Source organism: Bufo gargarizans, chromosome 1 (assembly GCF_014858855.1).
Source record: "Bufo gargarizans isolate SCDJY-AF-19 chromosome 1, ASM1485885v1, whole genome shotgun sequence".
Lineage (NCBI taxonomy): Eukaryota > Metazoa > Chordata > Amphibia > Anura > Bufonidae > Bufo > Bufo gargarizans.
In genome coordinates this window covers 740,214,071-740,240,117 of record NC_058080.1, presented here as the reverse complement: position 1 = coordinate 740,240,117, position 26,047 = coordinate 740,214,071, and the positions used below count along the sequence as shown (strand labels likewise).

The 26,047-nt window shown below is 48.4% G+C and overlaps 1 protein-coding gene and 1 long non-coding RNA gene across 3 annotated transcripts in view; one reads left to right on the top strand and one right to left on the bottom strand.

The window, feature by feature from the left end:
• Positions 1 to 26,047, top strand: part of WDHD1 (WD repeat and HMG-box DNA binding protein 1) — a 148,696-nt gene that overhangs the window by 73,107 nt on the left and 49,542 nt on the right. For both annotated transcript variants that reach the window (XM_044276483.1, XM_044276484.1), the window contains 12 exons: positions 2,412 to 2,563; positions 9,434 to 9,545; positions 11,594 to 11,644; positions 11,764 to 11,859; positions 13,041 to 13,133; positions 14,126 to 14,232; positions 14,649 to 14,790; positions 15,218 to 15,407; positions 16,016 to 16,197; positions 16,570 to 16,754; positions 17,194 to 17,435; positions 18,414 to 18,551. In XM_044276483.1, coding sequence (XP_044132418.1) covers positions 2,412 to 2,563; positions 9,434 to 9,545; positions 11,594 to 11,644; positions 11,764 to 11,859; positions 13,041 to 13,133; positions 14,126 to 14,232; positions 14,649 to 14,790; positions 15,218 to 15,407; positions 16,016 to 16,197; positions 16,570 to 16,754; positions 17,194 to 17,435; positions 18,414 to 18,551 — 1,690 coding nt within the window. The remainder of the gene's footprint in view (positions 1 to 2,411; positions 2,564 to 9,433; positions 9,546 to 11,593; positions 11,645 to 11,763; positions 11,860 to 13,040; positions 13,134 to 14,125; positions 14,233 to 14,648; positions 14,791 to 15,217; positions 15,408 to 16,015; positions 16,198 to 16,569; positions 16,755 to 17,193; positions 17,436 to 18,413; positions 18,552 to 26,047) is intronic.
• The window catches only part of LOC122924951, a 59,521-nt gene continuing 50,787 nt past the window's right edge, over positions 17,314 to 26,047 (bottom strand). Inside the window, exon 3 of the long non-coding RNA XR_006387465.1 lies at positions 17,314 to 17,443. This is a non-coding gene — a long non-coding RNA (uncharacterized LOC122924951). The remainder of the gene's footprint in view (positions 17,444 to 26,047) is intronic.

The following is a 26,047-nucleotide window of genomic DNA, read 5'->3' as shown; positions in this document are numbered from 1 at the left end:
CTGTTTGGGGGGTCTTTGGGTGACACTGTTGGGGGGGTCTTTGGGTGACACTGTTTGGGGGGGTCTTTGGGTGACACTGTTTGGGGGGGTCTTTGGGTGACACTGTTTGGGGGGGTCTTTGGGTGACACTGTTTGGGGGGGTCTTTGGGTGACACTGTTTGGGGGGGTCTTTGGGTGACACTGTTTGGGGGGGTCTTTGGGTGACACTGTTTGGGGGGGTCTTTGGGTGACACTGTTTGGGGGGGTCTTTGGGTGACACTGTTTGGGGGGGTCTTTGGGTGACACTGTTTGGGGGGGTCTTTGGGTGACACTGTTTGGGGGGGTCTTTGGGTGACACTGTTTGGGGGGGTCTTTGGGTGACACTGTTTGGGGGGGTCTTTGGGTGACACTGTTTGGGGGGGTCTTTGGGTGACACTGTTTGGGGGGGTCTTTGGGTGACACTGTTTGGGGGGGTCTTTGGGTGACACTGTTTGGGGGGGGTCTTTGGGTGACACTGTTTGGGGGGGGTCTTTGGGTGACACTGTTTGGGGGGGTCTTTGGGTGACACTGTTTGGGGGGGTCTTGGGTGACACTGTTTGGGGGGGTCTTTGGGTGACACTGTTTGGGGGGGGTCTTTGGGTGACACTGTTTGGGGGGGGTCTTTGGGTGACACTGTTTGGGGGGGGTCTTTGGGTGACACTGTTTGGGGGGGGTCTTTGGGTGACACTGTTTGGGGGGGTCTTTGGGTGACACTGTTTGGGGGGGGTCTTTGGGTGACACTGTTTGGGGGGGGTCTTTGGGTGACACTGTTTGGGGGGGGTCTTTGGGTGACACTGTTTGGGGGGGTCTTTGGGTGACACTGTTTGGGGGGGGTCTTTGGGTGACACTGTTTGGGGGGGGTCTTTGGGTGACACTGTTTGGGGGGGGTCTTTGGGTGACACTGTTTGGGGGGGGTCTTTGGGTGACACTGTTTGGGGGGGTCTTTGGGTGACACTGTTTGGGGGGGGTCTTTGGGTGACACTGTTTGGGGGGGTCTTTGGGTGACACTGTTTGGGGGGGTCTTTGGGTGACACTGTTTGGGGGGGTCTTTGGGTGACACTGTTTGGGGGGGTCTTTGGGTGACACTGTTTGGGGGGGTCTTTGGGTGACACTGTTTGGGGGGGTCTTTGGGTGACACTGTTTGGGGGGGTCTTTGGGTGACACTGTTTGGGGGGGTCTTTGGGTGACACTGTTTGGGGGGGTCTTTGGGTGACACTGTTTGGGGGGGGTCTTTGGGTGACACTGTTTGGGGGGGGTCTTTGGGTGACACTGTTTGGGGGGGGTCTTTGGGTGACACTGTTTGGGGGGGGTCTTTGGGTGACACTGTTTGGGGGGGGTCTTTGGGTGACACTGTTTGGGGGGGGTCTTTGGGTGACACTGTTTGGGGGGGGTCTTTGGGTGACACTGTTTGGGGGGGGTCTTTGGGTGACACTGTTTGGGGGGGGTCTTTGGGTGACACTGTTTGGGGGGGGTCTTTGGGTGACACTGTTTGGGGGGGGTCTTTGGGTGACACTGTTTGGGGGGGTCTTTGGGTGACACTGTTTGGGGGGGTCTTTGGGTGACACTGTTTGGGGGGGTCTTTGGGTGACACTGTTTGGGGGGGTCTTTGGGTGACACTGTTTGGGGTGGTCTTTGGGTGACACTGTGGGGGTCTTTGGGTGACACTGTGGGGGTCTTTGGGTGACACTGTGGGGGGTCTTTGGGTGACACTGTTTGGGGGGGTCTGTGGGTGACACTGTTTGGGGGGGGGGGGATATGTGGGTGACACATATAGCATAAGATGCTATATAGTGTCATCCATAGATTCCCTCCCCATAGCAGTGTCATCCACAGATCCCCCTCCCCATAACAGTGTCATCCACAGATCCCCCTCCCCATAACAGTGCCATCCACATATCCAAGTCAGTTCCCTGGACTGGAGAAGATCGTCTTGAAGACAGGGAGGGCTGGGCATTCAGGGGTAGTCTTATACGCACTGTCGTCTTATACGCCGGAAAATACAGTATATATTAAATGTAGGGCAAAAACATGATGTGAACCCAGCCTCAACTGTATGGGGGTTGGGTGAAAGGTTGTTATGTTACATGTTGACTTAAAAGATCTGATCAGCTGACAGAAGACTGTTTGATATTCACTGCATAAATTGATCTGTGGTGCAGATTTTAAATGTATAGCATGTCAGTTTATGCTGCACAATTTTCAGAGTGAAATCCCTGACAAATTAACATGTAACACATATGGCGCTTGCTGTGGAAAATCCTCCCCTTGCTGCCATGCAGTCAGAGGTCCGTTAGCCCATATAATATAATGATATACATTTTTATTGTATTTAGAAGGGCTTCTTTCAGATTTTCTGCATTATTCTTGTCTGTTTTTATCTTTCCTCTCCCCAGAATGGAAAAGTGGTCACTGCATCTTCCAATAATGCAGTTCAGATGCACACGTTTCCGGATGGAGACCCGGATGGAATTCTGACACGCTTCACCACCAACGCTAATCACGTGGTCTTTAATTCTGACGGCACTAAAATTGCAGCAGGTTCAGGGTAAGTTATACACATAGATGCTGTTTTAACTGCTGTCACAATTACCGGTACATTTTTGTGTGGTATAAAGTGCATCTCTGATAATAGACAAATATAGTGCAGGATTAGGCGCAATAATCAAATTTTTGTCCTTAACATAAAATCTCTTTCTCGTTCAATACATTGGGAGACACAGCACTGTGTGTATATGCCCAGCTGACACTAGAAGGAAAACAGTATTGGCTCTGTCCTGGTGTACTATACTTTCTCCAGAGGCAGTAGGCCTATAAGTTAGTAACAAAAGCAATAGGGGAGAGGTGAAAAAGAAACAAAGAACCACGAGCAGTCACCCGAAAGGGAGGTTCTAGGCCCTTAGCAAGGTAGGCTTTGTTAATGGCCGACCGACCCCAACGGGAGATGGATGAGGCTGGAATACACTATGACAAAAACGGAGTCCGAGTAATAGAAGGTTTCAGTCAGCGACGGGTTTTGATTGCCTGGACAGCATCAAGGCAGTGAGGTGACCGCTTTTGGGAATGAGAGGGGTTAGGACAAAATGAGGGAAGGATGATGTCTTCATTAATAAGAAAATAGGAAACCACCTTGGGAAGAAACAAAGGGACAGAACATACCATGCCCTGCAGGGCCAGTCTAGAGCCACCAAGATGGGCGAAACCCCATATAGCTTAAGCTGTTTGGGGACACGAGACAGAAATGGAAGGGGAGGAATGAGATACTGAAGTGCAAACTGGGTACAGGGGACCATTAGGCATCTACAGCCGAAGTTTGAGGGTCTGGAGATCTAGCTACATAAGCCAGAAGCTTGTGTTTTCAATTGGGAGGCAAAGAGATCCATGTTTGGGGGACCTCAACGGTGGCAAAGCTGAAGAAAAATGTCTGAATGAAGGGACCGCTCTCCAGGATCCAGGGTCTAGTTGCTGAGAAAGTCGAACAATCCATTAACTACCCCTGGAATATGCACAGCGGAAAGGGTAGGAAAAATTTTCTCTGCCCGCGTCAGGGTGCTGGAGGCTTCCTGCAGAGCTGCTGCATTCCTGGTATCCCCTAGTTTGTTCAGATAAGCCACTGCTGTTGAGTTGTCTGTCTGAATCCTGAAAGGATGACGTCAGAGGTGAGACATACGAAGAAGAGTCAAGAATATGACTCTCAACTTTGACATGTATGGGAACTCCACAGCTGATCCTGGACTGTGACCAAGCTGAAGATTGTGCCCAACTGGAGGGGCTGACATCAGTGGAGGTCACCTGACAGAGAACGGAAAGGAAGCATTTGTCGAGGGGGAATGACCTGCGTGGGCAGCCACCAGAGAAGGTCTTGGTGGACTCGAAGGGAAGGATAAGTTGGTGATCCAGGGCAAATAGGGACGTGTTCTACTGGACAAGGATTGGCAGCTGCAGGGAGCGAGTGTGGAATTGTGCATACTGGATGGCCATGGAGGAGACCATCCTGCCCAGGACTCTCATTCAAACACGAATAGAAATAGGAGATGGACTGCAATGGGCAAGGCACCCCAGACTGGGGAGAGGAAATTTTGTCCTGCGGAATGAAAACCTTCCCGAGGTGGGTGTCGAAGTTCAAGCAGGAATTTCATTAATTTGAGGACTTGTCATAGTTTACAGCCCATCCCAAAATGGAGAGCGGTTCCAGGGTAATGTGAGCGCTGGCAAGGTTGTCCTACTTGGATGGGGGCCTTCACTGAGCTTTTGTCTAGGTATGAGATCATGGCAACACCACTGGCACGAAGGAGCACCATGAGCGGTGCCATGATCTTGGTGAAGACCTTTTGGAGTGGAGGTCAATCTGAGAAGGAAGAGCCGCGAACTAGAAACTAAGAGAATCTATCACAAAGCAGAAGTTATGCTGATGGGAGTTGGCGATAAGAGTCACGGATGTTGAGGGACGATAGAAATTTGCCCATTTCCAGGGATGCCACTTACAACGTCAGGGATTCCTTAAGAAAATGGCGGACCCTGAAAAAGAGACCTTCAGGTCTCGAATGGGGCGGAGAAAGCCATCCTTTTTGGGAACTGTGAAGAGATTGTAGTAAAACACTTTGAAACGTTCACCCCTTTAGAACAAAGGGAGTGAATGACTTGAAGGAAAGTTGATTCTTGGGATGAAAACTGAGGTGGTGAAGACAGGAGCAACTTGTGGGATGTAGAACTGTATCTTTTATCCTGTAGACAGGACCCTCAGGCTTGTAAGCCAAGACTCCCAAAAAGAGAGCTGCCTGGACAGGAAGGCTTGACTTTGAAAGATGGAACAAAATCTCTGGGAACAAGCCAAAAAGTTTCCTGCTCATGAAGGTGAGAACAATAAGCGCCTTCTTGAATGCCACATCAGCCACCCAAGAATGGAGCCATACTGCGCAACAAATTGCAATAGAATTAGCCAAGACCCTGCCCGCTCGGTGAGCAAGTCCAGGGAGACATCTTAAGAGTTTTCCAGGAAGGTAGGAGAAGTTGAGACGCAAGAAGGGAGAGATCTTGCTGATCAGCGCCAGCAGGCAATCTTTAAAGATGCTGAGGCTTTAGCTACCCAGAAAGCATCAAATGTGGGGCTGATCCAGCTGCTACAAAAGCATGATTGATTCCCTGCTCAATCTTTTAGTCCAAAGTGTCTGATAGCGGGGAGACATCAGCCAGAGGCAGGATAGTAGCATTAGATAAGCGAGCCACCTGAGGGGAGATGGGCCATTAAGAGATGGAAAAGATGAAGAGAAACTGTGAACGATTAGAGGACAGAAGGCGCCTATCAGGGTGATGCCACTCCTTAACCAGGATTGCATGGTTTGGGAAAACCAGAGCAGAGCGCCTGGAGCTGTAAAAAGACAATTTGTTCTGAGACAGACAGTGAGCTGTCTTGAATTTGAAGAGTGTCTCTGCCTTGATGAAATCCTGCATGGCCGTAGATAGTCTTGTCAGGCGGAAAGTACCATAGGGGAGATGACTTCGCTAGCAGTAGTTCTGTTCTGGGAGGGACCAGAGGACGTTGAGGAGGAGCAGAACCTACCATGGTAGACCCTAGGCTACTTATGGGACCTGCTTCTGGACTGGGAGCATTCCTTATCAGGGTGGTGGGGGGAACTCGGAGGACTCCATCATGGATTGGGAGAGTTAAGAAAGGTTGCCTATGGCCAGGCAGAGAGGACACCAATTCAGAGGAAACAGACTTGGGTAGGAGAGGGCTCCCATCCTTAACTGGGTTGAGTACAGGATGCATGTGCAGATGTGGGGACAAGCTGGCAATTTTTTATTACAGCGGGCACACATATGTAGTGACCCCAGGGTGAGCCTGTGGTCTATAGAAGAGGACATAAAGGCAGCAGAAGGAGCCTAAAGGAGAAAAAAAATCAGCCAGAAGGCCAGCCTACCATAGCCCAGATGCTGTGTCCTCAAGAGGTGCCGCAGCAGCTGCAGATGAGGTAGAGAATCTTCACAGGAGGTGCTGTGCCCAGGAGTTGAATACTGCAGGAGCAAGCAAGAATGGAGTCTGGGGAAAGGAGCCAGTAGAAGACTCCTACTGCAGAACCTGCGCTTGTAAAGGATTGAGAGGTAAGACGACGACTCCCAGGGACCAATGGAGATGGGGAAGACGCCAAGGAAAAAGCCTGAAGCTTGTGATTCAGGTGAAAGCCAAAAAGGTCCATGTCCAGAAAGCCCCACTGGTGGAACAGCTGAAGAAAGATGTCTGGTGGCTGAGTTAGTCCTCCGTCCAGTTGTCCACACCTGGGACGTGTATGTTGTGGGCACTGAAGACCGCTCCTTCACCGGTTAGGCTGGCTTAGACTGTGATTACCTGCTAAAGAAGAGGCAGAACGGACATCCCTTGGCCAGAAAGCCACCAGAGTACGCCCCAGTGGACTTTGAGGGAATGAAAGAATTTGCTGATTGGGTGGGAGGCAAGAGGATGGAAGAAAAAAATGTGTGTGGAACTGGGAATATGGAAGTGCTTTGGAGGAAGAGATCGTGACCAGAACTTTCATGCAAAAATGAATGGAATAAGGGAAGGATCTGCAAAAGAGATACACACTGGACTGGAAATATGAAACCTCGGTTTCTAGAAGCAGAAGTGAGTGTAGAATATCCTGCATAACTGAACCAGTGCAGAAAATCCAGGGTGACCAGGAGACTGACCAGGTTATCCTCCTGGGAAGTGGCCTTCACCAATATATCATTCAGATAAGGGATCACAGCAACTCCCCTGGACCGAATGATCACCATGACAGCTGCCTCCTAGAAGGCTTCAGGCTGGACGTCTAAAATTAGAGGGGCGACAATATTTCTTGTCCCGGAGGGAACCTCTGTAAAGGGCCTGCTGATGAAGGGGGTTGCCTGGAGTTGCCTCTGTAGAGTCAGAAAGAAGTTGTTCCCAAAATTTTGCTACCAGAGAACAGAAGGGCAGTGATCACTTTCTTGCACTTGCATCACCTGCCCAGGAACTGAGCCATATAACGCAGTGAATTGTGAAAGACTTGGCCGCAGCCTTGCCAGTGTGGCAAGTGGGTTCCAAGGCAAAATCGCACATACTTGGACACACAGTCCTTAACCTCCAGGTGAGGTTCTGCATGGTGGAGGACTCAGAATCAGGTGTCCCCAGAAGATGCCGACTGGACCGGAGGGGACGTGGTTCTGCCACTAATTGCCCTGTCTAGGGAGGGTCCAGAGAACATCGAGTAAGAGTGGGACCCTAAGCCACTTGCAGGATCTTGTCCTGGAGCCAGAATAGAAGGTTCAGGAATCTGGGCAGGCAAGTACAACAGAGTCTTAACCAAAGATTAGGAGAGCCTGGGGCTACTCCTGGGCAGAGGTATTTTGGGCATCCAGAATGGTCCGCAGCAGTATCTGGCTATGCTGGATGCAGTAAACTCTGGTAGTCTGTTCCTCTGCTGGAACCGGAGTTTAGTGCCGCGTACGTGAACACAACCTTAGCTGCTGCTTGTTGCAGCAGCTGTATGTAAAATACATGAAAAGTGGGAGGTATTTGCTCTCTCTGGGGATCTTCCTGAAAGAAGGACATTAATCAAAGGAAAATGAGCCTAGGAAAAAGGGGGTATCCCAGAGGACTAGCCTAACAGACTCTGAGAGGCTGAGTCCCACTAAGCTGTGGCAGATGAGGAGAAGGGGATCCTAGAATGTTGGGCAGGAGAAAGGTTACCAAGGAGAAGGCAAAATGCCTCCTTCCCCTGCAAAGCCAGGATTGTAGCACCAGGAACGTCCCTCTCGACCACTAGTCAGAAGAGGAATGACCCCCTAGAAGTGCCCGGTAAACCATGGAAGGGTAAGCACGAAGAACGGCCTTTTCCCGGGTCTTGGGTCAGAAGTAAACAGTGCCACTAGAGATGCCACAAGCACTGACTGGGAGCAAGAGTCCGCTATAGGCTAGCAGAGGGGCAGTAACAACTTTGAAGGGAGAGAAGGCAGTTCTCAGAATAGCCCCAGAAGCCAGGGAAGGAGCGGGATGTGGTGTGTCCTAATCCCAGCCGAGACCCGGGACTATAGTAGGAGCCAAGACGGGGACAAGAGGAGGGAACTCGGGGGTCCACTAGGAGATGGGGTGGCAAGAGTGGTGATTGAGGGAGGAACCTGACAGGGGCCTAGGGAGAGCCCAGTTACCCAGGGATGGAGGTCAAACATTAAACTTACCTTCCAGTGTCCTCAGGCTATGCAGGGTCACTCCCTTGGTGACCTCGCCCAGTGCGTGGTTACTGGAATTTTGGCTGCTAATGCAGTGAAAGAGGGACTGGGTGACTGGTGAGATAAGCGTCCGCAGGGGATGCTGTCAAAGTGGCCACTCAGGATGAAGACCTGCCTGTCACCGGGAATACAGTAAAATTTATGAAAGCAGAAAGCCGATGACGTCAGCGAAAGTTCTTCAAGAAGAACAAAGAACAGGATCCCGGCTGCGCGATCAAGTGGATGAGTTATGTTTTTGTGGTTTTTTTTAACCCTCAATTGACATTTGACTTTGCATTCTGTATTATTAAAGAATGCTATTATTTTCCAATAAAGTAAATGGGGTCCCGGGTCGCTCATCTCTAGTCTCCTTAGCAACCATCCGTGAAAATCGCATCGCGTCCGCACTTGCTTGCGGATGCAATGAGATTTTCACGCAGCCCCGCTCATTTCTGCGGGCCTGCGTTGCGTAAAAAACGCTGAATATAGAACATGCTGCGATTTTCACGCAACGCACAAGTGATGTGTGAAAAACATCGCTCATGTGCACATTGAAATGAATAGGTCAGGATTCAGTGTGGGTGCAATGCATTCACCTCGCGCATTCCACCTGCGTGGAATACTCGCCCATGTGAAAGGGGCCTTATACTTCTCTCTGTAGAAGCTCCAATCCTGTTTTGTGGCTCACAATCGCTGATGGAAATCACTGACGTGTGAATGAGGCTTTGATCTAGCTGTGTTTGGAGCCTGGAAAATGGTCAATGCAATCAGAGGGAGAATATAATACTTAATATGTTGTAACTGACCAAATAAACTTTGTCTTACTAGTGTATTACTGTACAGCAGCGGCTGCATGAAGCGCACGGCGCCATAGCAACCAATGACGCCGTGCGCTCATGCTGTCAGGAGGAATCCCGGCCGGGTTTCCACTGTCCGCTCTCGGCCGTGTGCATGAGGCCTAATAATAAAGTCAGACATTTACAGAAAAAAAATCGATATAAGGAGAAATAATCTTGCATTTCTGCAGTGCGCACTGGGTCCTCTATATGTGTCCTCCTTCTGTCCAAGGATAGGAGTGTGGGAGTCAAAGCTTGGGCCATTTTTTAAATCATTTGTGTACAGCGCTGGTTAGAAAATTTGCTTTGCACTGTGAATAATTAACTGTAGGTTAATGATTTTCTGTTTTTTATTGTAGCGATTTCTTGGTAAAAGTTGTGCAGGTGGATGACAGTAGTGTACAGAAGACTCTGCGTGGACACAGCGCTCCTGTATTGAGCGTTGCATTTGATCCCAAGGATGAGTATTTGGTGTGTGTTCTTGAATTGTTCCATACCCTAACATCTACAACACATTGAAATGTCCCTTAGGGCGGCTGAGAGTTGTAGTTTCACAGCAGCTCAAGAGCCACAGGTTGCGTATTACTTACTAATGAGTGGGTTCACTTTATTTTTTTATTTATATTCCCTGAACGTAGGTGACAGGCTGTGAAAAGAATGCATTTACAGTCATCCCTCAAGATACAACGGCCTCAGGATACAATATTTTCAACATACAATGGTCTTTTCTGACCCATCGTAAAGCCTGTATTACACAGGCCTACTGACAAAGCGATTGAATTCTTCCCTCCCGGCAATCGCTTGCTAGCTAGCGGAGGAGACCACTGAGGAGGATTGATCGCTATGCCATTGTTCCTCCCCACGCTGTCTAGTGGTTTGCCGGCGGCGGATCATAATTAGACAGTGCGATCTGCTGCCGGCAAACGATTTTTAAGCTTGCTTGAAAATCACAATTGCCCGATGACCGGGCAATCAGCAGCAGTATTACACTGCAAGATTATCTCTTCGTTCGTATGAACACTAGTTGGCGATCATTTGTCGAAAATTCGGCAGGTGTAAAAACTAGAATCAACATTCAATTACTCAGACTCAGATCCAACCACTTCTCTGGTAAAACAGCTTTATTAAGTGCTAGTTAGCAGCTATTTCTGATTTGTTCTATGTAAGGACTTGTTTTATGTATCTTAGTTATCTGCTTATTTCTTCTTATATCTTCATTATTTTTTTTATCTTGGATGACATTGAGTCCTTGGAACCGATTACTTGGCCTTGGTTTCAACATACAATGGTCGTTGTGGAATATTGTAACTTGAGGGACCACTGTACACACATTGATAAGATTTAAAGGGGTATTCCTGATATAGTAAGTTATCCCCTATCCACAGGGTAGGGCATAACTATTAGATCGTGTAGGTCCTACTTCTGGGACCCCCCACTGATCCCAAGAACAGGTCCCCCATACTTCGTGAAGCCCCTATGAAATGTTCTGTACCCCCAAATGGCACCATTAAAAACTACAACTTGTCCTGCAAAAAACAAGTCCCCCCATACAGCTACATAGATGGAAAAATAAAAAAGTTATGGCTCTTGGAAGGTGACAATACAAAAAATAGCTTGATCAGTAAGGCTCAAGGCTGGTCACTAAGGGGGTTAAATGTGTGACTATAACCAATTGAGTGTTTTTTTTCTTTCTTATTATTTTTTTTTTACTACACAGATTATGGTTAGCACCTAGCAAATTCTAGATAGTATGTCATGTCTGCACTGCTGAATGCCTGTGTATATTAAGGAAACCTGTCGTTTTGTAGCCATTGTGCATCTGTTGATGCAAGCAAGTTCCCTTTAGCTAGAACAATAGTCTGCAACCTGGGGATCGCTAGCTGTTTTGAAACTACAACTCCCAGCATACCCTGACAGCAAATTTTTCTAGCTTCATATAACTGGAGAGCACAGATTGGATACCACTGGGCTGAAAGGGCTCGTGAAGAGTAACTGCACATTTGTAAAACTTTTCATGGTATAGAGATGTTAACGATGGGAATTTGAGTGCTGAAACCCCCCTCAGATCCCTGAAGCGAAAAGACAGAAGCCCTCGTCCAGGTGCTACTGAGCAGAGGATCGTCCCCAAAGCGGCACAGCGCTCAGCTGAATGCCTCTGCCCCTTTGTTTCAATGATTGTGGGAGTCCCAGCACCTGAACGTACAACATGTCACTGACATGCCAAAAAGTTTCCACAAAGTGCAGTCACTATTTAAGTCAGATTTGGTTTGAAACCTCAGGTTTGAAGAGATGTCCTTCTCGATGTTGAATCTCCTTTTTTTTTCTTTTTTTTTTTCCTTCCTCTTACAGATTCCATATCTTGTAAAATCTCTTCATGGTTAATGTTATAAACGGAAGCTAATAGAGTTCTATTTCGGTAGATGGTTACATAAAGCTCTCTTTCTTTCTTTCCCTCTCTCTGTCTTTTTCCCCACAATGCACCTGTTTGGGTTATATCCAACCTTTATATTGTTCTTCAGGCCTCTGCAGGATGTGACGGAACAGTAAGAATTTGGAACATCGAAGAACAGGTCAGTTTGATGTGCACATTTACAGCTGGAATCACGTTATTATCAGTTATCGAATACATTGATATGACAAAGCAATGCTATGAAAATATATATCTTATCTTTTATTTAATTTTTTTTAGGTTTGTGAGGTAAACCTGTCCCTTCTGCCAAAATGCAATGATATTATCAATGCCAAGTCTATTTGCCGCCTGTCATGGCAGCCGAAGAATGGAAAGGTGAGCTGACTGCTAAATGTGTACTTGTTTAGACTAATACGACATATGTCTTAATACAGCAGCATTCTTTATGGTTTAAGGGATTTAAGAAACTAAATTAGCAGCTGTTGTTATTATAAAACAAGAAAACAAACATTCCTCCATGTTATCTTCCTTGCTGCTCCAGCACGGATTCCTCCATTGTCTCCACTGGAGATGTTGGCATGCGTGGCATGGGACTGCTGAGTCCAATGATTGGCTGCAGTGGTGATATGGATTCAAGACACATTATTGCTCCAAGAACATACTGACGGAGACCCCCAAAGTATTGGTGCCAGTGAGGTAGGGGGTTTCACAGTGGAGGAATATTTGTCTATTTTAGAACATTTCCTTCAGCGAATTTTCAAAGCACATTGGTCCCTAAGACACCGGCTGACCTGTTACATTTACTGAGAAATTATACCGTGAAAAGGAGCAGTGTGCTACACTAGAATTAAAGGAGCAGTCTCAGAAGAAAGAAGCATTTAAAGGGCATCTGTCAGCAGTTTTGTACCTATGACACTGGCTGACCTGTTACATGTGCACCTGACAGCTGAAGGATCTGTGTTGGTCCCATCTTCATATGTGCCGCATTGCTGAGAAAAATTATGCTTTAATGTATGCAAATGAGCCTCCAGGAGCAATGGTGGCGTTGCCAGTACACCTAGAGGCTCTGCCCTCTCTGCAACTGCCGCGCCCTCTGCATTTTGGTTGAACAATGTCCTCACGCCTTCCTCTGTCCAATCAAAGTGCAGAGAGAGCAGAGCCTCTAGGTGTAACGGCAACGCCCCCATTGCTCCTAGAGGCTCATTTGCATATATTAAAACATCATTTTCTCATTAATACAGACACATATGAACATGGGACAAACACAGATGCCTTCAGCTGCCAAGCGCACATGTAACAGGTCAGCCAGTGTCATAGGTACAAAACTGCTGACAGATGCCCTTTAAATGCTTCTTTCTTCTGAGACTAGTCCTTTATTTCTAGTGAAACATACTGCTCCTTTTCACAGTATAATTTCTCAGTAAATGTTAGGTTGAAGATTGAGGTAGTCTCTAAGAATTGATTCTTCTCATATGGTTGATCGTACTGCTGTGTGTAGCCCCTGTATCCTACCCACTACTTGTAACACATGTATGTCCATTTTACTGTCTCCTCAGTTGCTTGCTGTTCCAGTTGATAAAACGATTCAGTTTTATGAGAGAGATGCTTGGATGATAAGTTTTACCTTAACCGATGACTTCATAACTCAGGTAAATCTGTTTGCTGAGCTCAGCAATGCTGCCTACCAACAGCGTCGGGGTCTCTGTGCCGCCATACCACGCTCTGTTGTGTGCCGTAAGTCGATGATACCCTGTCTTTGAAGCAGTGCTTCTAGGAGACAATGACTATGTAATATGATGTATAACCATCTTTTTTTATTATCACAAATCTGAGATATAGAGGCACGGTAATATAGCCGTGTACAGTTCATTCTTTAATGGGTAACAACCATGTATGCGCGGCCACTTTTCTCCTGGAGTGGCTTCCCGCAGTCAGATCAGTTTTATGACCCATCACCCTGATGATCCATAAAAGTAAATGTTAGGAAAACATATTTAAGGGGATAGTGCAGGATTAGAAAACATGCCTACTATCTTCCTGTCCATGGGATGTGTTTGATATTACATCTCTGCTTCATTGAAGTGAATTGGGCTGAGCTGCAATATCACACACAGCCTATGGACCTAAGCAAATGTATTAATTTATATATTTATTTCATAATCCTGCATGTCTTGCTATACTATAGCCTCTGTAAACCCATCTTTTCGAAATGCCCAATTTGCTTAGTTTATGTGCACTCCATTTTCTTTTAAATCAAACGATTTGACAATATCAGTGTAACTTTAAATCTAAAATCGTCAGTCTTTTCCACACCCGCGGTATGATTTATTATAAAGCGCTCTTGTGGGCGTACCGTCATTTCACACATCCCTGAGAGCCTTTATTTGGGTTCTTTCATCACACACTGAAGGCTGTGGGCACAGTCATTGATTTGTACCGAGATGGTATAAAGCACCTTCGCTGTTTAGCAAGGTGAAATTCAGCAGGTGTTTTTATGGTTTTCATATTGGATTTTGTGCCGTTTTATGCTTTCTACGTCTGCCTCGTTTTATGTTTAGTGCACAATACGCTGTGTGATCTGCAAGCTGAATTTTCATGGATCTGACCTCCTTTTTTTTTTTTCTTTTCTTCTGCTTCTCAGCCCCTGAATGTGGTGACTTGGTCTCCATGCGGACAGTTTATTGTAGCTGGAAGTATCAATGGCCGTATAGTAGCTTGGAACGTGTTAAACAAAACCTGCTTGGAAAGGTAAGGCTGCGATTTCTAAAGTACTTATAGTGGATCCTGAAATTGGGGTCCCAGGTGTCTCAAGCAACACGGACCCCATAATGCAAACACAGTTTTTTTTTGCCTCCCTGATTGGTGACAATGAGACTGTTCTACAAGAGCACATTATTTTTAGGGAACATTAGTCCTCGCGGGCTCCGTTAAAGTCCCTAGAAGCAATGCGCCTATGGTAGATAAAGTTAGTAACACAGCATGAGATGCACACCTTGGTATTTTTTTTATCTTTTATCAGATTTATACAGAATTCGATAACAATACTGTATGACCAATTGGGAAAATAGATTTCTTTGTCTTTTTGCATGAGACCTTAATCTGTTGATCAAGTTCACCTCCTTTATGTATATCTAAATTCTCATTATGTCTTTCCGTTTCCATAGGGTGGAACACGAAAAGGGATTTACGGTCTGTTGTCTCTCGTGGCATCCAAAGCTGGCTCAGGTTGCTTACACTGACAATGAAGGCAATCTGGGAGTGCTTGAGAATGTCTGCCAAGGGGGCGCCATGTCAGCCAGCACCAAGGTAAGTCCTGCTGTTTACCTGTGATGTATTTTAGAAAGGATGTGGGGGCTTTTGCCATACACTCCTCCTTTCTTCTGAAGCACATGCAGCCCCCAACTATTTGGTCACAGACATGCTGAGTGGCTGCTAAAATGTATGGAAACAGAGTGTGGACAGAGAGGAAGAGGACCCCCATTCTCCTGATAGATGGGAGTCTTGAAAGTGGAACCAGCACTTATCAGATATTTATATTTTATTCGATATGCCATAAATATTTCAGCTGGCGTTACCCCCTTTAAAGTTTTATTTTCTGTCCTTGGGATTGGTTCACTCTGTGTGGCCCTCAGACCAGAATAGATTGTGCACCCCTGCTGTAGAGTGAAGGAAACCTCTATCCCATGGGATCAAGATGTAAATGTGTGTGTTCTGGTTTGATTCCCTCCTGTAGGTGTCAAGTGCTGCAAAAAAAGACTACGATGAGCTCTTTGACGGTGACGACGACGGCGATGAAGACTTTTTGAATGGAGATATGATTGATCACGAGGCTTCAGTAGGAAACGAAGATGATGATGACTTCACACCTATATCTGGTCACGTGAAAAAGCGAGCCATCTTGGATGATGATGACAATTCTTTAGGTGACACATTTCAGTCTGAAAAGCCTCCCTAGAGAATTACAATAGGAATCCTCACTCTTAGGGCTGTATTAGACTGTGCGATTATGCAGGCGACTGTCGGGAGGGGAGTGCTTCTTCCCGGCAATCGCCTCCTCGTTAGTGGAGGAGATTGCTGCATGTAATAGCAGCAATCTCCTTTTCATTATGGGGACGAGTGATCACTAATGCCATCGCTCGTCCTCATACTGAATCACTATTTGCCGGCAGCAGACCGTGATAAGACGGCACAATCTCCCACCAGCAAACAATGATTTTTAAACCTGATGTCCAATGAATGAGTATTTGCTCGTTCATTAGGGAATCAGCGGAAGTATTACACTAAGCGTTTGTTAGCGATGATCTGGCAGACTATCTGCCAGTGTAATGCAGCCTTTAGGTCGGTGAGGAGTTTGAGAACACATTGATAATTTTACCATGCTCTTACACAGACTGTTCTTCAGGGTGTTCTCTTATTGTAGACTGGAGCTTTGGTACGACATTATATTGTCAGGAGGCGGATGATGCATTTAGATATGTTAGGTAAAGATTAAGAAACTATTCACAGCCACTCATTTTGCTGCTTGCTTTAGATGTCCCATCCTTGAAAGCTAAAGATGCTGAGAAACCAGGAGGACAGGAGGGCGATCAGTCCTTCAAGGCACAAGCTGTTCCTTATCCTTCAAAACCTACTTATAGTGGTCCAATGCCAACCCCTCCACAAAAGCCTTTCCAGCCGGGCTCTACCCCTTCACATCTTTTACATCGCTTCATGGTAAGTATAAGTAGAGACCAGCGGTATAAAGTATTCAGCAAATTGCATCAGCTTGTAATTATATATTCTGATGATAAATGATGTGTTCATAGCTTTTGCAATATTAACAGCAAAGGAAAACGTATGTTCTCACCAAGAAAAGTTGTTTTCAGACTCAAGCGCCCCTGTCATCCCCTGAAAGGTAAACCCCCCCCCTGCAAACAGCTGCAGGGGAAACGTAGTACTGCATGCATCTGAAGTCTGCCATATCTACTGTTTAGAATGGACGGTCCTCTATCACATTGATGTGCCATACTTGGAATGTGGACAGTGAGGACCCTACGTACTATATTTGCCAGAGGTCTTTCTAAACCCTTTGTTCTTTTCCCTTAGATGTGGAATTCTATCGGTGTTATACGCTGCTACAATGATGAACAGGACAATGCCATTGATGTAGAGTTTCATGACACGTCCATACACCACGCAATCCACTTGACTAATACCCTCAACCACACTATAGCAGATATGTCCCAAGAAGCTGTGCTGCTGGCTTGTGATGGCACTGAAGAGCTAGCAAGGTGAGGGTTAATGCGGGCAGGCTTCATGGGTTTTTATCACGAGTTGAAGACAATATTTTCATATGCCGTTGATGTGGCAAGTCCTGTCCACATCCATTATACATGTGCATATAAATGGCGTGGCGAGTTTCAAGCTTTTCTATTTGATTGTCGATCAGGAACCAATCAAAACTGACCACTGTGATTGTTCTATGTAGGTATATATGTAGCGCAATATACCTGCAGTCTTCATAACTTAAAGGGGGTCTTACCGCAGACATTGGTGACATACTGTTAGGATATACCACCAATGTCTGATCAGGTCCATGTCTTGTTGATCTCAGTAGGAATGTTTGGCTTTTGCAGTGATATGCCACCAGTGCCTGCAATAAGACCACCATTATAATGATATTTTAAGTGCTACAGAGGGTCATTCTTCCAATTATTTTTTATTATACAGCAAACTTCAGTGTCTGCACTTCAGCTCATGGGACAACAGCAAGGAATGGATGGTGGACATGCCCAAAGGAGAGGACATCCAAGCAGTGTGCATGGGCCAGGGATGGGTGGCATGCGCTACAAATGCCTTATTAGTTCGCATCTTCACTGTAGGTGGAGTTCAGAAGGAGATCTTTAGCCTTCTCGGGCCCGTGGTCTGCATGGCAGGGCATGGGGAGCAGCTTCTCATTGTTTATCACAGAGGTTGGTCTCTATGGAGAAACAATACATATATCATTGTGTGTAATATAATAATCTATTATTGTCTGCCATTGACAGTAATATACCAGGGACTTTATTGCTTTCCTTACTTCTCTGCCATCTAAACTGACCTGAATGCTGTCATTTGTCTCTTTTGGAGTACATTCTATATGCATTAGTCTGATACTACAGCATTGGTTTCTGCAGCCTTGTGGAAAAGTTTCATTGATTTCTTATAAATGTGGCAGACATTAAATATTCAAACAGTATTTTACCTTCTAAAGGGGTTGTGCAGACATACTCTCTCTCTCTCGCCTGATTTGACATTGGGTGTACCGAGGCAAGCTCCTGATGCCAAGTAGAGACCCTATACAATACTTGCCGGCTATTGACTGCCTAGCATGTAGTTGCTTCTGCACGCTGGATTCAGATTGGGTCAAAGAGTATGCCTGTATAATCCCCTTAAATATTCATTTAAGTAAACTGTTCCTTTATATCAAAACTACTATGACATACTTATTATGGCGCACCCTCCTATTGTTTTGATTCCCTCTCAGAACGTCCACCTTGTGTCCATTGTTGATGAGAAGAAGTCGCTTCTAGCGCATATTCTTTCTGGCTGGTCTGTATAATAGCGGTGGTCACTCTGCCGACCGAGTACAAGAGAGTCTTTGTGGTGAGAGTGCGCTGCTGAGCATGTGTGACCACCAACACAGGGCAGATCAGGTGGACGTTCAGAGAGGGAATCAAAGAAAAGCGGGGGGTACCATAACAAGTATGTAACAGAAATAACTGAAAACCTGTTATATGTTGTCTGATGTATTGGACAAAATGTGATTGTGGGACAACCCTTTATTTTTTTATAGTAAATTAAAATAATTTATTTCTCTTGTAATGTTTCATGAATTCTAATGAACGAAGCCGCATGTTGACCAATGTATTTGAGGTGATTGTAGTAATCCACCTTTTCTACTGTTACAGGGACTGGCTTTGACGGAGACCAGTGTCTTGGAGTACAGCTTCTTGAGCTTGGTAAACGAAAGAGGCAGGTCTTGCATGGCAACCCCCTTCCACTGTCTAAGAAAAGTTTCCTCTCCTGGCTTGGATTCAGCGCTGAAGGTAAAAGATGAATCTCTAGTCTGAGAATTATGAGGGGCATTTATTACCAACTTGGCCTTTCACACTAGCGTTTTTCTTTTCCAGCACTGAGTTCCGTCAAAAGGGCTCAATGCCGGAAAAGAACTGATCAGTTTTATCGCCATGCATTCTGAATGGAGAGCAATCCGCTCAGGATGTCTTCAGTTCAGTCTTTTTGACTGATCAGGACAGATAATACCGCAGCATGCTACGGTTTTATCTCCGGCCCAAAACACTGAAGACTTGCCTGAATGCCGGCATTTTTTTTCCATAGGAATGTATTAGTATTCAAAATGCTGGATCCGTCCTTCCTGGAAAAAATAAATGCCGGATCCGTTTTGCTAGATGACACCGGAAAGACGGATCCGGTATTTCAATTCATTTTTCTTACTGATCAGACATACATTTTTAAGACTGGTCAGGATCCTGATCAGTCTTACAAATGCCATCAGTTGGCATACGTTTTGCTGGGTCCGGCATGCCGGATCACTCTGCCGCAAGTGTGAAAGTAGACTAAAGCTTTTGCAGATTGCACACTGGTTTCACGTTTTACACCAAAAAGAATAAAAAGTTGGTGAGGTTTAGTGGGAAGTATGTTGCCTGTTAATGGAATAATTTAGCACAGGGATGCTCAACCTGCGGCCCTCCAGCTGTTGCAAAACTACAACTCCCAGCATGCCCTAATAGCTGTAGGCTGTCCAGGCATTTTGGCAGTTGTAACTTTGCAATAGCTGGAGGGCCGCAGGTTGGGCAGCCTTGACTTTGCACATTTTTGCCTAATTTTAGGGATGCTTACAGTCCAAACTGTGCCAAATTTATTATGAGCTGTGCACTTTGTAATAAATTAGGTGCAGGTCACTCCAAGATTTTTTTTTTTTTATTAACCACTTGCATATCTGTAGGCCTCCAGATATATCCTTCATTTCCTATTGGGAAGGACTATTAGGAAGGACTGGTGTGTGCATGAAGCCTAAAAAACATAGGGTAGCGTTTCTAAGAACATTGACACAGATGACATCACTAAATTATCTTTATCTGTTTCTCTGCCTTGGTAACAATGAATACACACATTCATCAGATATGGATTATTGAGGTAGTGTCTGATATATACAATAGACGTGTTTTGTTGAAAATGTATTGTTTGTGTAGAATATTTGCCTGTCATCTAATCTATCAATTAAAAGGATAGGTCATCAGCATCTGCTTGGTGGGGGTCCGACATCTGGGACCCCTGACAATCAGCTGTTTGAGAAGGCAGCATGCTTGCAGTAGATACATGGCTGCCTTGCTACTTCCCACAGGCCAGTGATTTCATGACTATAGGTCACATGGACTGGATGCAGATCCGCCCCATTCACTTCAATGGGGCTGAGCTGCACCCAGGCCACATGACCTATAGTTGTGATGTCACTGACCTGCTGCCTTCTCAAACATCTAGCACCCCCGCTGATCAGATACTGATGACCTATCCAAAGAATAGATTATCCATAAGAAAAAAACAGACAATCCTTTTAAATTAGAAAAAAAAATTACAGGCGAAAACTCCTGGTAAGTGCAGTTCTGCAGTTGGTCACAAGATGGCAGCAAGATACATCTTTCATGACTCTTACAGCATTTTCTGCTTTACTTTAATCTTGTGTAATTAGCATATGCAATTAATTAGCAGCTTGACATAACATTACAGATGGATAAGTATTTTCATGAAAAACCACAATTCTGCTGAAATGACAACACAAGATGCAGTAAATCAGTTGTCGCTTGAAGAAAAAATAAATAAAACCACAAAGTTTTGTTTGTCTCCTTTATTCTTATTTCTCCATCGATCTGTTTAATCAGTATAGCAATATATGTAGGTACGTCAACATGATAACTTGCTGGCCACACAAATACTGAGCAGCCACAGTGAAGGGCTGTTTTACACGAGCGCGGGTCCATTGTGGAAATCGCGCTCACACATGGAGTGTGATTCCTGCAATGGACTCGCTCGTTTGAAACAGCCCTAATGGAGACGGTGTAGCATGTCGATCTATTGGATCATTTGCAGGTGTATATACCTTTATTCCTTTCCCTGGCTAAGGGTCCATTCACACGTCCGCAAAATGGGTCCTCATCCGTTCCGCAATTTTGCGGAAAAAGTGCGGACCCATTCATTTTCAATGGGGCCGGAATGCGCTATCTGCATTTGCGGATCCGCACTTCCATTCCCCAAAAAAGGAGAACATGTCCTATTCTTGTCCGCAATTGCGGACAAGAAAAGGCATTTCTCGCCCAATTCCTTGGGGGACACAGGAACTCTTGGGTATAGCTTATCTCCATAGGAGGCGTGACACTAAGTAAAAGACTGTTAAGCCCCTCCTCCAGCAGCTATACCCTCAGCCTGGAGAGAGAGACTTCCAGTTTTTTGCTTAGTGTCAAGGAGGCAAGACACTCTCTGCACTGCAGAGTTGTCTTGTGAAGACTTAGAGTTTTTAATTTTTTTATTTTTACTTTTTTTCACTTGGATTTTTCCACAGGGACAACAGAGTCGCAGTAGACTTCTCTGTTTTCCCGGGGTTGAGCTGCACCAGGGCCGGTTATCCGCCCTGCTGCCTCCCCCACAGAAGAAAAGGAGGATCAGGGCAGCTCATGCTCCCCTGTATCCCGCCAGCTCTGGGTCGCCCACCTGCAAGCCCCTCTCCAGCTACTGTCACTCTGTGCCAGTGGCTGAAGGGGCGTCCCAGCTGGATGGACTAGAGGGTGAAGACGTCGCAGGTGAGGTGGCTAGTGCAGCCGTTCCGCTCCCCTCCCCCTCCCCCCCTCCCTCTCTCCCCTCTCCGGAGGGTTCGGTGCTCCTCTCTGACTCCCCTTTACTGATGGCCTTGTTGCAGGCGCGATTCGGCGGCCGGGCGCCCTGCTTTGTCTGGAGCGGCGCGGCGGCAATGATTCATGGGGGAGACTTGTTTGAGGGCGGCCGGGTATGCGACCGCTGTGCCGTTGCATGGCAGGACGCCGGCTCCCGGCCCTCCTCCTTGGGCTCCTACCTTGCTTCCGCTCGGCGGGGGCCATTCGGGGGTCCTGTGATGGTGGAGCGCGGGTTTTGAATCGCGCGCGCGCGCGCGATAATTTTTTCGGCGGGGGGCGGAGTTTCGGATCTTCATTCAGAGGCCGCACGACTTTCTTCCCGCGCCTCTTTAGTCCCGCCCACTCTCGTGCCGGCGTGCTTCTGGGAGCTCACTGCAGGACGGACCGTTGCTCTGATTGCACACCGCCGCTCTTCTGCTGCTGCAGCTTCCTTCTGTGACCTGGTAGGACTGTTGACCCTTCCTCACTGTAGCCCCCTGGCCTGGACTCGGGTTTTTTTCTTTGCTTCTACCAACATGTCTGACCCCTTAGTGCCAGTGGGACCTTGGTACCATACCTGCACCGCATGTAAGGCGCCCTTTCCTCAAGGGCAGTCTGATCCGCATTGCTCGCTTTGCAAAGACCCATCGCAGGGTCCGCCATCTGTTGTGTCACCCCCTGGCCTCTTGGATCCCCCTGACTGGGCTAGATCCCTCTCCCAGGCTGTGGTTAGTCTCACTAGCGTTGTGGGCCGACTTGCAGATGCGTTGCCCTTGTCGCAGCCGGATGATTCCCCTGCTGGGCCCTCCGGGTCCGCTGTCCTGGCCGACCCGTCTGAGTCTCTCTCTGCAGGCGATTCCTCTAGAGCCCGCCAATCCCAGAAGCGGCCTAGGGTGGATCACCGGTCATCCTCGGATGCCTCGGTATCCCCCCCAAGGGTGCGTTCTCAGTCGGGCCCTTCCTCCTTGCAGGATTTGCCCTCTGAGGGGGAGCTGGTTGATTCCGATTGGGATATGGATTCGGCGCTGCCTTCAAAGCTGGCTTCTGCTGTGGGCCACCTTATAAACAGTATCCGTGATACCTTTAAAATTCGCGATGATCCTCCTGATCCTGAGAAAACCAGTGTTTCCTTCTTTCGCCAGAAACAGGCTTCGGCGGTTTTTCCCCTCCATGCTGACTTTTCGTCAGTGGTTTCTAAGGCCTGGGCCCGTCCTGATGCACGGTTTACCCCGCCAAAAAAGTTGGATGTTTGTTATCCGTTTCCGGCGGATTGCATCACAAACTGGGCGTCTCCTCCCAAGGTCGACCCCCCTGTGGCCCGTTTGTCCAAGAGCACGGCTATTCCCGTCGCAGATGGTTCTTCATTACAATCCACTGAAGACCGCCGTGTAGAGACCCTTACAAAGGGTATCTTTTCGGCCTCCGGATCCGCACTTCGGCCAGTCTTTGCTTCCGCTTGGGCGGGTAAAGCGGTTTCAGAATGGGCATCTCAGCTGGATCTGGAGCTTGAATCTGACGTCCCTATTCAAGACCTCCGTGCCCTGACTCAACTTATAGTTCAGGCTGGAAAATTTGTATGCGAAGCATCCCTGGATGCAGGAGCTCTTATTGCCCGTTCATCTGCTCTGGCCGTGTCGGCTAGGAGAGAGCTTTGGTTAAAGGTTTGGTCGGCGGACGCCGCGTCTAAGCGGTCTCTTACTAGCCTTCCTTTCTCTGGTGCTCGTTTGTTCGGAACCCGTTTGGATGAAATCATTTCGGAAGCCACGGGGGGGAAGAGTACTCATCTTCCCCAATCCAAAGCTAGGAGCTCCACTCGTGGTCGTCCCTCGTTCCCCCGTTTCAGGTCTTCTCGTAGGGCTTCCGCTCCTCGCTCCGCTTCTGGTCCGTCCACTAATCCTGTCCAGGACAGGCGTAAGAAACCCTTTTTTCGGACCCAGCCCTCCTGGCGCAAATCTCAACCTGCTCGCGCTCCCGCGACCAAGCAGCCCCCCGCCTGAAGGTGCGCCCCCACCCACCCGGGTGGGGGGACGTCTCCTCCTGTTCAGGGACTTCTGGCAGGCGCACGTCTCCGACGCCTGGGCTCTCGAGGTTGTGTCTTCCGGATACAAACTCGAGCTTGCGTCCCTTCCCCCAGTTCGGTTCTTTCGCTCTCGGGTTCCCCGGGATTCCCGAGGGGCGGCCGATTTCTTTGCTGCCGTTCAGATTCTTCTAGACAAAGGGGTCATCATCCCGGTTCCCATGGGAGACAGGTTCAAGGGGTTCTATTCGAACCTTTTTGTGGTCCCCAAGAAGGAGGGTTCGGTGCGACCCATTCTGGATCTGAAACGACTGAACCGCTTCCTTCGTCTTCAGCGGTTCCGGATGGAGTCGCTCAGGTCGGTGGTGGCCTCTCTGGAACAGGGGGAGTTCCTGGCCTCCATCGACATCCAGGACGCCTACCTTCACATTCCAATCGCACGGTGTCATCAGTGCTTTCTGCGTTTTGCAGTGGGGTCCGAACACTACCAGTTCGTTGCCCTTCCCTTCGGGCTGGCGACGGCCCCTCGTGTTTTCACGAAGATCCTGGCCCCGGTCCTCGCCTTACTTCGTTCCAGGGGAGTTTTTCTGCTTCCATATCTGGACGATCTCCTGATCAAGGCGCCTTCTCTGTCACTGACTTCAGCCAGCGTGGATCTCTCGCTGCAGACCTTGCGCCAGTTTGGTTGGGTTATCAACCTACCCAAATCCTCTCTGGTTCCCTCCCAGCAATTGGTCTTTCTGGGGATGCTGCTGGATACCGATTCAGCGGTGGTTCGTCTTCCGTTGGAGAAGCGCCTGCTCCTCCATCGGTCGGTTCGGAGCCTTCTGTCCCACCGCCGTCCTTCTTTCCGGTTCAGCATGCGGGTCCTGGGTCAGATGGTGTCCTGCTTCGAGGCGATTCCTTACGCGCAGTACCACTCCCGCACCTTTCAGACGGCCATTCTGTCCGCTTGGGACAAGTCCCAGGAGAGTCTGGATCGGCATTTTCCCCTTTCCCCCCAGGTTCGTTCCTCTCTCCTCTGGTGGCTGCGGACCCCTCTTCAGGGGAAGTCCTTCCTGCCAATGACTTGGCTGGTGATTACCACCGATGCCAGTCTGCGGGGGTGGGGGGGAGTGTTTCCTCCCCGGTCCGTCCAGGGCACTTGGTCTCCGTCGGAGTCCAGACTGCCGATCAATGTTCTGGAGCTGAGAGCCATTCTTTTCTCGCTCCGACACTGGACTTCGTTGCTGCAGGGTCGCCCTGTTCGAGTCCAGTCGGACAATGCCACGGCTGTGGCGTACATAAATCACCAGGGGGGCACTCGCAGCGCGGCGGCGATGAGGGAAGTGTCTCTGATCCTTCGCTGGGCGGAGGTTCATGTTCCGGCCCTTTCGGCCGTATACATTCCGGGGGTGGACAATTGGGCGGCGGATTTCCTCAGTCGGACGACGATCGACCCGGGGGAGTGGTCTCTGCACCCCGACGTCTTCGAGTCTCTTTGTCTCCGTTGGGGTCGTCCGGACGTGGATCTCATGGCCTCCAGATTCAACTACAAACTTCCCATCTACGTGGCCAGGGCCAAAGATCCGGACGCTTACGGCGCGGACGCGCTCGTCCTCCCCTGGACGGAGTTTTCGCTCCTCTACGTGTTTCCGCCCCTGCCTCTTCTTCCGCGGGTCCTTCGGAAGATTGCGGCGGAGGGCACGCCAGCTATCCTGATCGCCCCGGACTGGCCGCGTCGTCCGTGGTACGCCGACCTTATGTTGCTTCTGGCAGACGCTCCCTTGCCTCTGCCTCTCAGAGAGGACCTCCTCTCTCAGGGGCCGATCTTCCACCAGCATTTAGGGTCGCTACGTTTGACGGCGTGGCTATTGAAACCGCGGTCCTGACGCGGCGGGGGTTTTCGGCTGACGTGGTCCGTACCATGATTCGTGCACGAAAACCGGCCTCGGCCAGGATTTATTATCGTACCTGGCGGGCCTATTTGGTTTTCTGTGAGGCCTTGGGGACTCCCCCTCTGAGGTTTTCCCTTCCTACGGTTTTATCCTTTTTGCAGTCTGGTCTGGCTCTGGGCTTGGGTCTCAGTACCCTGAAGGGTCAGATTTCGGCTCTTTCGGTCCTTTTTCAGCGTCCGCTGGCTCCGCTCGGTCCGGTTAAGACCTTTCTTCAGGGGGTTGCTCACTGTGCTCCCCCCTATCGCCCTCCTGTTCCTGCTTGGGATCTCAACATTGTGTTGGCGGCTCTCCAATCTTCCCCTTTCGAGCCTCTGCGCAAGGTTTCCCCTCGCTTGTTGTCTTGCAAGGTTTTCTTTCTCGTCGCTATCACGTCCCTTCGGCGTGTGTCTGAGTTGGCGGCTCTTTCTTGCGTGGAGCCCTTCTTGGTTTTTCACCAGGACAAGGTGGTTCTCCGTCCTGTTCCGGAATTTCTTCCGAAGGTGGTGTCCGCCTTTCACCTGAATGAGGATATTGTCCTTCCTTCTCTGTGTCCGGCCCCGTCGCATCCCCGGGAGCGGGAGCTTCACCGTCTGGATGTTGTTCGGGCTCTCAGGATCTACCTGGATGTGACCAGACCCTTTCGGCGTACGGATTCTCTGTTTGTGGTTCCGGAGGGTCCGCGCAGGGGACTGGCGGCGTCTAAGGTGGTTGTTGCCCGCTTTCTC